This window comes from Cydia splendana, chromosome 20 (assembly GCF_910591565.1).
Source record: "Cydia splendana chromosome 20, ilCydSple1.2, whole genome shotgun sequence".
In the NCBI taxonomy this organism is placed as follows: domain Eukaryota; kingdom Metazoa; phylum Arthropoda; class Insecta; order Lepidoptera; family Tortricidae; genus Cydia; species Cydia splendana.
The window spans coordinates 8,996,176-9,010,868 of record NC_085979.1 but is presented as its reverse complement, the minus strand read 5'-3'; the positions used below and the strand labels follow the sequence as shown (position 1 = coordinate 9,010,868).

Sequence of the window (14,693 nt, the reverse complement as noted above, 5' to 3'; positions counted from 1 at the left end):
GACATTTTGCACTAGATGGCGCTGTTATTAATATTTTGAGTTACAATGCCATTGAGTTTTCACTTCTGCGGGCACTCCCGGAGTGCAACCCGTTGTTTTTTTTTTTACAGTCAGTTGCATTGGGATACTAGTAGGAGATCTAAGGTCCCGTTTTCTAAGGGGACCTTGCATTTTGGAGACAAAGCAAACCGCTTGGAACAGGTGTTCCTGGGGGTGACCTGAGCTAATTAAGCCCGGTTGCCAAGAGGTTCCCCCCAGCAGGTGAGCAGGGGAGGGGGGGCAAAAGTGCCTCCGGCGCGCCTCACTTTAAGCTTTATATCTGCATACATCTCGCAACTATATCAAGTTTGGTGTCATTTTCGTATAATTCGAGTATGAAGAATTCATTTCTGTGACTAAATTTTCATTCACCCATATAAAAAATTCGAAAAATTCAAAATTCAAAAAAAAAACTTTTAATTTTTTTTTTAGAAAATCATCTACAAAATTTATACTATGAGGATTTGCTCTAGCAAAAAAATACCTGTGAATAGCCCAGTTATCCTACTATACAGAATAGTAAACTTGTCAAACAATTTTTTTCTTAACTGTTAAAAAAAAATGTTTTGTGTCGCGCGGCGTACCTGCATTGTAAGAGCGGTATGCAACGTTTAGGATTTTTAAGTATGTTTAGATGATTTTTGATAAGTTGTTATTCTTCTGGTGGTAGATTACATTAATAAATTACTTCTGGACGTGATATATATACAAATATAAATTAAATATATAAATAAAGATGTTGGGAAAACTTTCGCTAATAGAGTTAAGTATTATAAATGTGATAAAATTAACATAGGAGATGTTTGACAAAAAATGAGGGTTAAAATAGGATATATATTGTTCGTAATTGCCATTACATGCCCATGGGACTGTGAATTTTAGGTTTTTTTTAACGCAGTTGCACCTCCCTGCGTATTTTGTTTTGCAGCGGCAACGAATAAGCTCTTTACAAGCAGCAGCCGCCGCAGGTAGGCTTGTCCATATGGGCTCCCAATAACCATGTTGTTTGGACCAGCCCCAGTCAGCAGGGCATGGTGGCTGTTGCTGAGGGGCTATAATCTGTCCCCAAACATAGACCAAATCCTACACCGGAACATGCGACACAACTGAAAACCGCCGTGTCGCCGAAATAATTTCTGAAAACCCTAGAGGAAAAGCAAACCGCTCTATGTGCGTTCCTTGATGTTGAAGGTGCTTTCGACAATACGCCCACAGAGACCATACTCAATGGTATGAAATCAAAGGGAGTAGACGAAACCACCAGATGGGTACATAGCATGCTCTCGAACAGAGTAGCCACTCTGACCATCAATACTATATATAGAGCATGAATTTTATACCACTAAAGGGTGCCTAGAAGGAGGCGTTTTATCCCCACTATTATGGACCCTAGCAGTGGACCAACTTCTTGCAATCATGTCAGGCCAAGACTTTGATACACAAGGATATGCCGACGACCTTGTAGTCATCGTCAAAGGCCCTTGCCTCAACACAATATCCAACCTAATGCATCCTTGCTCTAAACACAATATTCAAATGGAGTAGAGAAAATGACTTGTCCATTAATCCGAGCAAGACTGTAATAGCCATTTAAACATTCACAAGGAAACGGATGATAAACTCACAAAACCAAGACTTAATGGACAAATAATACCGTTCTCGGCAGAGGTCAATTATCTAGGGGTCACCTTCGACCAAAAGTTAACTTGGAACCCTCACCTGAGAAACATTATACAAAAAGCGAAAATGGCCATGTGGTCATGCTGTCAAATGGCAGGAGCAAGATGGGGCTTAAGATCCAAATTGCTATCTGGTTATACACAGCGGTAGTGAGGCCAATTGTCACCTACGCCTCCGCAGTCTGGTGTAACAAAACCAGCCAAAAGACAGCAATAGACACTCTAAACAGCCTGCAACGCACGGCTTGTTTAACAGTAACAGGCGCTTACTCCTCGACACCGGGAGCGGCCCTAGATGCACTGCTGGACATCATACCACTCCACTTGCAGGTGCAAAAGGAGGCCAAGCAGTGCGTCTACTGAATATGCACGCTAAACAGGCCAAAATGGCGCTCTCAGGCATTAACCAATCTAAAGGCCTGGGTTTTTGCGAATAGAACCCTTAGCATGCCCTCTGATGACACGCACACCGAATGTCATCTCACCAAACTGTACACAGTAGAAATACCTCCTAGAGACAAATGGATCAACAACCAAATGTACGTCGAAGAGGGAAGCCACATCTGGTATACAGATGATTCCAAGAAAGGCAATGATGTAGGATGTGGGTTCTATGGTGAGAGATCTAAGCTCAGAGCTAGCGTCAGCATGGGCACACTGGCCTCAATCTTCCAGGCAGAAGTATTTGCCATCAACAAATGTGCGGAGATCAACCTGGATAGAAACCTAAGACACCAGCATATCTACATCAACTTAGACAGCCAGGCTGCTCCGCTGGCACTAGAATCCCTTGAGTCAAACTCAAAACTAGTCCAGAACTGTAAAACAAACCTAAATGCACTGGCTTACTCCAACAAAGTTACACTGAGATGGGTACCAGGGCACTCCGACATTAATGGAAACGAAGAAGCGGACGAACTTGCTAGAAAGGGCGCAGACACACCCCTGGTCGGCCCAGAACCGTTCTGTGGAAGCACAAAACGAGATGCATATTCTCTGCTCAGCAACTTAGAAAAAACGAGAGCAATCGATTGGTGGAAGTTCGTTAAAGGACAAAAACACTCGAAAGCTCTGATCAAAGGGTTCAACAGCAAAACTGCTAAGGAGCTTTTAGGACTCAAAAGGCACAAAACCTGCGCGGTGACCAGAATACTGACTGGACACTGCAAGTTGAACAAACATTTGTTTCAAATTGGCAAGAAACAAGATGCGACATGCAGGTTCTGTCAGGAGTCAGAGGAGACTGCAATGCACATTCTCTGTTCTTGTGGACCACTAATGTCAAAACCTACCTAGGGCGACACGTAGTGCAACCCTATGAGGTACAAAACATTACGGCCCAAAGAATCTGGAACTTTCTGGATGCAACGGGCATTAGTAATGAACTTAAAGGGCCGTCACAATAGATCAATGCTGGTCAATGCGACACTCAAAGGCCCACAACACCACAATAATAATAATAATGTCCCGCGGGGGCAGCTTGTGGCGAGCTGACGGTGAGTGGCGACACCGCGGACCCCTATTCCAGAGGGCCCTGTCATCTGGCCCTCGCCTCTGTGCTTGCCTTGATTGGCCGGCCAGAATGGAGTCGCAAGAGCGGGACCTATGCTCCAGGTTGGAAGTGTAAAATGTCATAACGCCGGCGGCCTGCTGAACGGATTAACGGGATCTGGCTACCACATACTCACCTCTCGGCAACCTCACAGCCACTCCAAAGTGTTGCCCTGTTGTCGCACTGTGCGTGCGGCCATTGCGGGGCCCACTCAATGAGTTGGCGAGTCACCACCTGTCATTTACAATTTTGAGACTGATTATCACGGCAGGTGTCCGCTAGTCTCTCCCATAGCCCATTATCCAGTCCATCCAACTTTCAAATCTATAGCCCATGACCTTAGTTCCCATCGCAGCACAAAAGTGCTGCACTGCAATAGTCTTTGCACCTGGCGGGGACCATCTCCGGATGTATCACATTGTGCGTTCGGGGATAGTATCCACCACATGTATCCCTTGCTTGTAGATTAAAGTGCCTTAAAGGGCCTCTGCGTTGTTGGCTTCGGCTCCACGTACGCCTCCCAAAGGTCCGGGACCCCATGGTCCCGAGATAAGGAAAAGACATACAAATAATAATGTTAATTTTATCACATTTATAATACTTAACTCTGTTGGCGAAAGTTTTCCCAACATCTTTATTTATATATTTAATTTATATTTGTATATATATCACGTCCAGAAGTAATTTATTACTGTAATCTACAACCAGAAGAATAACAACTTATCAGAAATCATCTAAACATACTTAAAAATCCTAAACGCTGCATACCGCTCTTACAATGCAGGTACGCCGCGCGACACAAAACATTTTTTTTAACAGAGTTATGAAAAAAAAATGTTTGACAAGTTTACTATTCTGTATAGTAGGATAACTGGGCTATTTACAGGTATTTTTTTTCTAGAGCAAATCCTCATAGTTTAATTTTTTTAGAGGATTTACGAAAAAAATAATTAAAAGATTTTTTTAGAATTTTGAATTTCTCGAATTTTTTGTATGGGTGAGTGAAAATTTAGTCACAGAAATGAATTCTTCATCCTCGAATTACACGAAAAAGACACCAAACTTGATATAGTTGCGAGATGTATGCAGATATAAAGCTTAGAGTGCGGCGCGCCGGAGGCACTTTTGCCCCCCCTCCCCTGCCCACCTGCTGGGGGGAACCTCTTGGCAACCGGGCTTAATCAGCTCAGATCACCCCCAGGAACACCTGTTCCAAGCGGTTTGCTTTGTCTCCAAAATGCAAGGTGGTGGACCTTAGATCTCCGGCTATACAGATGTAGTGAATAATTATTTTCCTTCGTATTTTCACGGAAACGTTCGTATTTGTCATGCTACTTCAATCAACGTCAGTACTTTTTACAAGCTTTTATTTAGTTTCACCTGACTGTTGTCTGTCGTTCTGTAATCAAATCTTGCAAGTTAAATTTGATCCACTTCCCGGTTTCCGATTGAGCTGAAATTTTGCATGCATGTATAAATCGGGTGACAATGCATTATTAAGGTACCATCGAGCTGATCTGATGATGGAGACAGGAGGTGGCCATAGGAACTCTGTGATGAAACAACGCAACCTAATTGTGTTAGGGGTTTTTAGAATTGTCTCGATGAGTATTAGTTGCCTGTAGTAAGAAAAGTACAGTCAGCGATAAAAGCTTGTACCAAAAACGAAATTTTTGCCAAAAACTTATTGTAGAATAGAATAGAATAGAATAGAATAGATTTATTCGTAAGCACAAACAATCGGAACAGTACATAGTATAAAAGAAAACACAAAATAAGATTAAAGTGCCACGAAATGGCCCCATCTCAGCATGTTGCTGGTGGCTTCCAGCGCTGATCTTCCGATGAGACCATCAAGTGAGAAGAATCACGGAGGGTAACAGACAAGAAGATAAAAGACAGAAATAACATACAGTAAACAGTTAGTTAAATAAGAAAAAAGTTACACAGCAAGAAGATACAACATAACGACTATTTACAATTAAGATTAATTAATACAAAAACAAGCATCGTGCTCTAAATCGCTGTATCGATCCGGTCCGACCATATCTTGGCTGAGCATTACAGCTGTATATACTACTAGCGCCAACGGTGGCTTGTACCGAGACTGACTGAAGTAGCAAGACACGTTCGTACGTTTCCGTGAAAATACGAAGGGTAACAATTATACACTACATCTATAGCTTCGAAAGCGGTATTTTGAAAATGGCAAAGATCTATAAAACCAGAGCACTTTATAAAACAACACTTACTCTACTGCAATGCCCTACCAAGGCATCTTGCTTACTGTTGCTACAGTAGAAAGTGCTTCTAGCTTAGTAGTTACTTGCCATTTTCAAAACTAAATACCTGGCTTTCGAAGTTAGACCATTGCACTTTATCAATTTCGTTAACTAGCTAAACGGACATATAAACAAAAATATTCTACTTGCACCCGAAACTTTAGTGTCCTTTACTGAAACCACAACTGAAAGCGAATTTTTTTTTGTTATTACTCACATTGCCTGTAGCATCAAAATTGTGGGCGGTTGTATTACCAATTTACCATGTTCTTGACTTTGGAGTAGTGAAAAGACAAAATCAAGGTGTATCGGGGTGACTTCGTAAACAGGTCATTTTGTTTCCCATTCGAAGTCTTCTTCTGCCTGGGGGGGGACCTTATCCCATTAACTGGGTTCAGCATTCTCCTTCTGCCTGGACCTTATCCCATTTATATGGGGTCAGCCTTTCCTGTCCTTTCTTTCCACTCCACACGATTCGAAGTAACCCCGTTTTCATTGGTCCGGCGTGTATTGTTTATATTTTACTATAACTTGGAAAATATGACGTCATTAAATCTTTTAGTAACTTCCAAGAACTGTGTGTTTATTTTAAAAGACTTCCTTGATTCGCTTAGTTTCTGGAGTAGGTTTCCTTAAGTTTTACTAGAATTTTACCATTAATGTATACATATTAAGTTGATATTTGTTTCTTTTTCCTAATTTTGAATACGAGTTTGTCGTAAAATAAGTTTTAATTTAATTACTTAACATACCGCCATAACATTTTCAGTGAACAATTATTTTATCCTGAATACACAGTTTATTCTAAACCAACAAACGTACCGTACGATAAATGAGTAGTCTTTAAAATCCGTTAAAAAATGTATGTTGATGTTAATATCAATAATTTAATAAGTAATGAAACACTGATAAAAAAAATGGAAGTTCTTTGAAAGTTTGTTGCAAAACTTCTTCGATATTTTCTACACAAAACTTAAAACAGTACCTAGTTGCCAGATAAAAAATAAACAGATACACCATCTTTCTAGTTATACACTAGTCTAAAGTAGGTACTCTAAAGGCCAAAAGACAAATTCCTTCAAGTCTGACCAGTATTCACGACTCCTAACCACTTACCAAGACCACCATTTCCTGACCTCCGATATCGTGTAGTTTATATTAAATTTAAGGTCAAGTTATACTAAAGTGTAGTCATATGTGAGCGTGTTAGAGAATACGAGTAGTCTTGGCAGTGAACTAACCAGTTGGTGCAGTTCATCATAACGTGAACGCTTGTCTGTCTGTGACCCTTCTACACAAACAGAGGGATGTTGCGAATATTCGCATCCGCAACCGCGGAACACCCGCATTATTTTCAACAACCGCATCCGCATAAAATCGACGCGGAGCTTATGCGGATGCGGATGTCGAACAAGTCGGTACAGGAACGTCTTAGCGGCGGCGTTAGTGCTAAGTAATTTCGTCATTACCTCTAACGAAATCGTCTAGAATGTCTAGATCCAGAAAAGTCGGCCGTAACTTGGCCTTTATTAAATATAACGCACTTATACTCGTATTCTTGCTCTAATACTAAACGTTGCGTTTTTTTTTTTTAATAAAAATTACATAAAATGTAATATTTGAGGTTTTTTAAGTACAGTCAGCAGTAGAAGTTGCTAAGCGGGCCAGCTGTTCAAAATGATCTTGACGCGACTTTATTGTTAACAGAATAAGAGCGTGTCAAGGTAATTTTGAACACCTCGCCCGCTTAGCAATTTCTGCTGCTGACTGTAAATATCCGCATCCGCGGATGTCAAAAAATCTGCATCCGCACATCCTTGAAACAGACTATGCAGAGATTTGATGAATCGACTTTTTCTTGTCGCCGTGGTTATGTTCTCCTTGGTCACTTTTTAAACTGAGGTTTTAAAGAATTTGCATTTTCCGAAAAAAACATTTTTCTGGTATAATAGTGTTATCCATATTGTCCCTACGAATATTATCCCTCTATTGCATTGCATGTCATAAAAAAAAATATTTTGAATTTTAACTAAATTTGTCAATATAGTTCAATGTTATAACTGCCATATATTCAGGCGACAACCAAAACTCACTAATTACTAAAAAATATTAAACAAAAATCAACCTTATTTAGGGATTAATATGGTTCACTATGGCTATTAACTTGTGGTAGTAATTAGTGACTTTTGGTTGTAATCTGACGATATGGCGTCGTATGAACTAGACTAGAGGGTTATGAATGCGAAAATAACTCACTCTCTGTCTGTCTGTTACCTCTTTACGCTTAATCCGCTGAACCGTTTTAGATGAAATTTGGTATGTACACTGAGAGAAAAATCACCACCAGGAATTAATAAACAGTTCTGTACTGGGGGAAAAAATGAAGTTTTAGTAGTAATCATGGAAGTTTCACTATTTCTGTAAAATTTATTTATTTCTACAAACAGCTCAGTAATACTAAATCTAATTTCAGCAAACAGACTTTAGTAAATGGAGCATTAAACAAAGTTCAGTATTTGTTACAATCCATTTTTATTACTACTAAAATTCTCCGATTTTTACTAGTAAAGTTTCTGATTTTTGGAAAAAAGCATCTGTGATTTCAAGTTATGATTTTAGTAAATGTCTCACTTACATAGTTTTGTAATATCTAAAAAACGAGTTCGCGGGAATAACATTAGCCCATTTAAAATAACAATTCAGTTGTTACTATAGCGACATTACAAAGTTTACTGGTATTTAGTAGATAGACTTGTTGTGTTTATGTTCATTGTTGTACCAATCACTAAACGAGTTTTGTAATACCAACACAGCTACTTGCTACGTTCATTTGGTTAGAGTTAGTATTGTGTCGGATGTCGGGCGGGCGTGTCTCGTGTCTTCTTTGTTTAAAACATACTTAAGTTAAATAATAAATTTAGGATATATTGTGGGCCATGGACATATTAACCCGCGACCTACTGTGTAGTTGGGGTCTACAGGAATATATTGTTCTGCAACTTCGAGCTAGCTGTTGTTATTCTAGTGATAATGACATCAAAGGTAAATCTAAACTGTTTGCAATTCCAACCTCCCTAGCACAGGTGCGCCGCGAGAGCATGTTGCGCGCGTAATAACTACTAGTCTCTTTCTGACTGTATGAATAAGAAAGGAATGGGTAGAATATCTCGACAGGCTTTTATAGTGCCTCTTTAGTACAGAGATATACTACCAAATGCTTTTTTATTCATACAGACAGAAATAGAGACGGGTAGCTACCACGCGCGCGACATGCTCTCGCGGCGCCCGTTTGCTAGGGGCGGAGGAATTGCAAACAGTTTAGTTTTTGCCTGTGACGTCATATCTCTAGAATAACAACAGCTAGCTTGGAATCGCAGTACAGTTTAGTAAAACCTATGACGTCATCGTCTCCGATATTGCTAAAGCACGCTTAGAATTACAAAACGGTTAGTTTTCACCCATGACGTCATCACCTCCGATATTGCTAAAGCACCTCTCGGAATAACAAAACCAAATTTCTGAAATTACTCTAGCATACTTCAAATTACAAATATAGAAGTTGTATTTCCTACTAAATGGAAATTGCAAAAGTCTATTTGTTCCTATTAGTTGACTCTCCTTGTCCCCGGATTAAGTTTTATTTTTGTAATTCTAAGTGTGTTTTTGTTAGTTTTTTCTCTCAGTGTAGGTCTAACTCTAAGACCAAGAAAAGTCTGCAGCGATTTTGATAGCCTACGCAGGGCAAGTGTTATTTATACGTCATAATTTCATAGAAGTTTGACGTTTAAAATGACACTTGCACTGCGTGGGCTATCAAAATCGCTGCTGACTTCACTGAAAAAAAAAACCTGGTACTGGTAACCAGAATCTGGTTAGCTGTACTATATTGTCTTGTTGTATATGTGACGACAGGACACTTTGTAAACATAACCAGACCATTCTTGTTAAATTAAATTTGTTAATTATATGAAGTGTATAGTAGTGGGTATAAGACTTTTAGTAAACCCAACTAGCCGGTCTGTTAATGGTTACTAAATAATACAGTAACATATACGTTCCTGTCCTGTTGTTATAACAAGGTATTCAGTATATGTAACTGAACGATTTGTGCGGTGTACTGGTTTTATATTGTTCACGTTACCAGAACGCACTGTGCTAATGGGGCTTCTAAACGAGCCATATGTTCACTGCAATATGTCGCCGGCAACTATTGGTGTCCTCTTACTCACATGTTAGAGAGGGACACTAATAGTTGCCGGCCACATATTGCAGTGAATATATGGCCCGTTTAGAAGTCCCTTCAGCACAGTGGGTTCTGGTTACGTGAACAATATACAACCAGTACACTGCTCTTCTAGTAAATACAGACAAGTTTTTAAGCACACTTATTTTTTTTTATTTTATTGATCAAATAAGTAACACAGCATTACAGTAAAACCAAGGCACTGTGACACTACAAATGAAAAAAACATTTTGTCTCCACAAAGAAAACAATAGACACAAAAATGACATACAAATTAAACATTGGATTTGGGCGACGACGTAACAGCGTGGCTCCGTAGCGTCGTCTGACTCGGCGTCCGTCGTCTTGGCGTCCGCCAGAAGTCCGCGCTTGCGATGGTGTCCTGCAGAGGCCGCGGCACGCGCACTACAAATGAACTGAAGTGCACATAGTCACGCGACTGTAGCTGGTGCACCCTCAGCGTGTAGCCAGTCTTCCGGCGGACGTACTCCACCACCTCGTCGGCCCCGGCGGAGTAATGCAGGCGAGACACGTAGAGCGCCTTACTCGGTGTCGCAACTCGTAGGCCAGAATTAACCGGCTCCGCAGTGCCACACAGAGTTTCACGAGGCGCCCTGCGCGCCTTGCGTTTCCTTTCCACCAGTGTGAATCCCTCCTTATCCACATCGGTGCGGGAGGACTTTTCCTTAATCGGAGCCCGCACATTTCACTGTGTCAGCAACACGCACTTATACTATACACTTGTACTAGTTTACAATAAAATTATGGACAGGATCTACGTAATTAAAAACATCGACCGGCCGCAACGTAAGACGCTGGCGTAATGGCTGCTGTTCTGTGACTTGCGCAATTCCTTTCTCCGCCCCCCGCCACCCGCGCATACACCGTGGTGTTGGCACAACTGTTTGATTCGTTCAGAATACAATGCATTATAGTAACCACAACATAATAACTTGTAACGTGTACACTCGTATCTTTATTTTTACATATCAATAGTTAGTGTTACGATGCATATATTAAACGAGACAAACGTTTAATATTAGGTCATTACCTATGAAATTGGCGTTTTGTACGGAGAATTTCAACGAAACACGAATTTCCATACAATTAATTTTGCGGATATTTTTTTGATGGCTAATTCAAACCAAACAAAATTTTTCCAGTAATTTTTGACACCTTTAAGGTATGTTTTCAATATCTCCATTTCTTGAAAATTGGTACCATTAGAAAAATATAAGTAATTTTAATACTCGAACCGACAGCACATGAAAAGACCTATTTTCAAGGCTTAATTCTGAACACTTAACAATAAAAAATAACAATTAATTGTATGTAAAATCGTTGTTTATTGAGTGCACTGTAGTTTTATTGTAATTGTGTATGTACTTTTGTAAAAAAAAAAAAACTAGGATCAGACTTATATCTATGAACAAAAACGCCAATTTCATAGGTAAGGACCTAATATTTACAACACTTGCATCTTTACATATACAACTAAATTGTAAGCAGTACTAAATTGCATTTAACTAGAATTAAACAGTGATGTTTAAAAAACAAGTTTTACACGATACAACATTTTTTGTTATTACTACCGGATTTTAGTAGGTATAACTATATTTTTAATTACTATACGTTCTGGTAGTATTGTAGAAAATTATTTTTTTCGGTGTTCGTGGTCTAACTCTAGTTTGATGCCCGGGGAAGGACATAGGGTAGTTTTTATCAATCATCATCATCCTTCCACGTAAAATTCGCCAGCAGAAGCTTGTTTACTCATAAATCCCCTCAGATTTGTATCAACATTAACGTTTTGTCAACAAAAAAATAAATAAATAAAAAAAACCGGCCAAGTGCGAGTCGGACTCGCACACAAAGGGTTGGGTTCCGTACCATTATTTATAAAAACGGTCACCCATCCAAGTACTGACCCCGCCCGACGATGCTTAACTTCGGTCAAAAATCACGTTTGTTGTATGGGAGCCCCACTTAAATCTTTATTTTATTCTGTTTTTAGTATTTGTTGTTATAGCGGCAACAGAAATACATCATCTGTGAAAATTTCAGCTGTCTAGCTATCACAGATCACGAGATACAGCCTAGTGACAGACGAACGGACGGACGGACGGACGGACAGCGGAGTCTTAGTAATAGGGTCCCGTTTTACCCTTTGGGTACGGAACCCTAAAAAGTCCAGGTATTGCGCCACACATAAAGGTCCCACCGCGGACTTTACGGGCAGTTTTGAGAGTTTTATGGCTATATTTAAAACCGACGTTTACGGCCCATGGGTGGCCGAAACAATAGCTAATCTTGGCTTGAGGGGAAATGAGAAACTGGGCCGAGTTTGGTTGACAAATCGAGACGAGAAAACATTGTTGGGCTTGTGGTTTAACGGAGATTTTAAAAGATAGGGGACTGTTAAAGATAGTTTATTAAAAAAATATGCTCAATGGGTAAATATCAATTTGAGATGAATTTGAGAGACCCCGAGACAGACCGAGATCGGGCAGTAACTCTGTAATGCAAGTATGCAACCCATACGTAAACTTTTATGCTTGACTGACACTATAACAATAACTATGAGTTTCTTAAATTTAACATATACTCAGAACTACTCGATAAGCACTGACGAAGTTCCCTTCAAAACAACTGCAACAGATTAAAATAATATATTATGTAAAACATTCATAAGTGCTTGTTGCTAGGCGTACATGAATAAAGTATATTTGACTTTGACCATTATTCAATGTGTGTATGCAAGGCAATAAACATCACTTATCTTTATTTTCCATACTTGCCCAACGCACTACCGCGCCCCTCCATTCAACTTTCCAGTTTCGACTTTTTCGTGCCCCAAGGCCGAATCGTAAAATCAACCTCTTCACACCCCTACCGGTCCCATAAAAAGGACCCATTGACAAAAGAACATAAGTACCCTTTGCCCATTAAAAAAATGAGGTTAAAAAGACCACGGCCGTTTTTAATAAATAAAGTTAAATGACTTCGTTGTATGCGCATGAGTGTTTCCATTGTGCGTTTTTGGTGGTTTTTTATTACTTTTTATTTTGGTGGTCCTGCAAAATGAGTTTTGAGTGGTTTTGTCTACCTTTGTTATTATAAAAGCTTTAAATAACATGAATTTAATAAGAAAGTGTTTTGAAAGTAAATTAATGTCGGGACCGTTGTCTTAGTGGACCACTTTCCTATTTAACTAAGTATGACTTGACGTCATTGACCCATTGACAAAATATCAGTGATGAACAGACAGATAAATGCCCTTACCTGGATTCGAACCCGGGGCCTCCTGCTCCAGGCCGATTGTGAATACAGTATAGATTTAAATGGAACGACCATAAAATCTTCATACAATGAAGACGGAATGCAACGGCGCACCTAGCATTCAGGCACCATACAATTACATATAGGTTTCAGAGATACATATCTATGTGCTCTAACTAAAATGCTTCTATTATAAGTGTATCCAATGTAAGGGCGCGACCCCTTTGTGTTAAGTATACTTCTTTTTTTTTCCGTTTCCGGTACTAGAACTGTCAACACTACAGTGATAATATCCAGTGAAATTAAACGAACAAAAATAGTTATAGCGCACTTGGAACAGGGACTTCGTAACAAAACACGAGTAAAACTACTAAGAAGTGTTAACAAATAATCAGAACTGTGTTACTGTGGAAGATCACTGAAAATTAAAACCACGGATCATCGCGGAGTTGAGGTTAGAAACACAACAGACAAGACAATATTATTACTCATTGACATTGTCAAACACCGCCAACAAAATTGACGTTACAGTCAGTGTTGCCAACTGCAATAAACATTTCTACCATTTTCTACTATTACGTTCCAACATACGCAAATACAACTAAATAATAGTAAAATGGAGGGACAATTCCAAACATTATTTGATAATTTGAAGATCGAGATGCAAAAACAGAATGAAGATTTGAAACAATCCGTCACAAAAAATATTTTAGACAAAATGGAAGAGAAGTTAATTCCTATAGTGGAAGAAAATAAAAACCTAAAGGTCAGAGTAGAAAAATTGGAAAAAGAAATAGAGTATCTAAAAAAAGGAGGGAGAGAGAATAATATCATAGTATTCGGCCTGGATGAGAAAGAAACGTCTACCATTGAGTTATTACGGGAATTTAAGGAAAATCTGAAAAACGACTTAAATATTAATATGGAAGACTATGAAATAAACAAGATCTATCGTTTAGGTAAGAAAAACAGAGAAAGCAACAAGCCGAGGCCGGTATTATGTTCGTTTATAAATAACTGGAAAAAGATGGAAATCATTAAAAACAAAAAACACCTAAAGAAAATTCATGTATCTGAGGACTACTCAAAAGAAGTATTAGAAAAGAGAAAAACACTACAAGCAGATTTAGCTGAAGAGAGGAAAAAAGGCAATATAGCATATTTGAGACACGACAAACTAATAATAAAAGAGACCAACAACAACAGCCAAGAGAAAAGGAAAAGGGAATCATCTGCCTCACCCTCTGATTATAACAATCAGCCTAAAAAGCAACTGACTGTATCCACAACCAAGACCAACAGAACAAACGCTTTTGATAGGATGCGTTCCAGCTCTCTTTCTAATATATCTACTACCAAAAAACAATAGCAATTAAGAATCGGCAAACGGAATCCAAAACCAACCGACGAAACTATTAACAACAAAGAAACAGAAAACTACCAAACTCCCCCAAGCCGACTGGTCCTCGTGGGGGAAAGAGACCACAACCCTCCGGCAATAACTGGCAACAACAACAACAACAAAAACCATAAACAACAAACATCGAAATTTTACATCGCAGCCCTAAATGTACTTACCCTAAAAAATGAAGAAAATCTTACAGAACTAATGTATGCGT

General features: G+C 39.3%; 2 protein-coding genes across 2 annotated transcripts in view; both read left to right on the top strand.

The window, feature by feature from the left end:
* Positions 1 to 14,693, top strand: part of LOC134800834 (anillin) — a 130,374-nt gene that overhangs the window by 12,265 nt on the left and 103,416 nt on the right. The gene's annotated exons all lie outside the window — the stretch shown is intronic.
* Positions 13,328 to 14,450, top strand: LOC134800799 (uncharacterized). The gene has a single exon (XM_063773353.1). The coding sequence runs from the start codon at positions 13,691 to 13,693 to the stop codon at positions 14,441 to 14,443; it is 753 nt and encodes a 250-aa protein (XP_063629423.1). The 5' UTR covers positions 13,328 to 13,690; the 3' UTR covers positions 14,444 to 14,450.

Excerpts from the sequence above, each read along its gene's own strand:
- LOC134800799 (XM_063773353.1), top strand. The coding sequence starts at position 13,691 with ATGGAGGGACAATTCCAAACATTATTTGATAATTTGAAGATCGAGATG.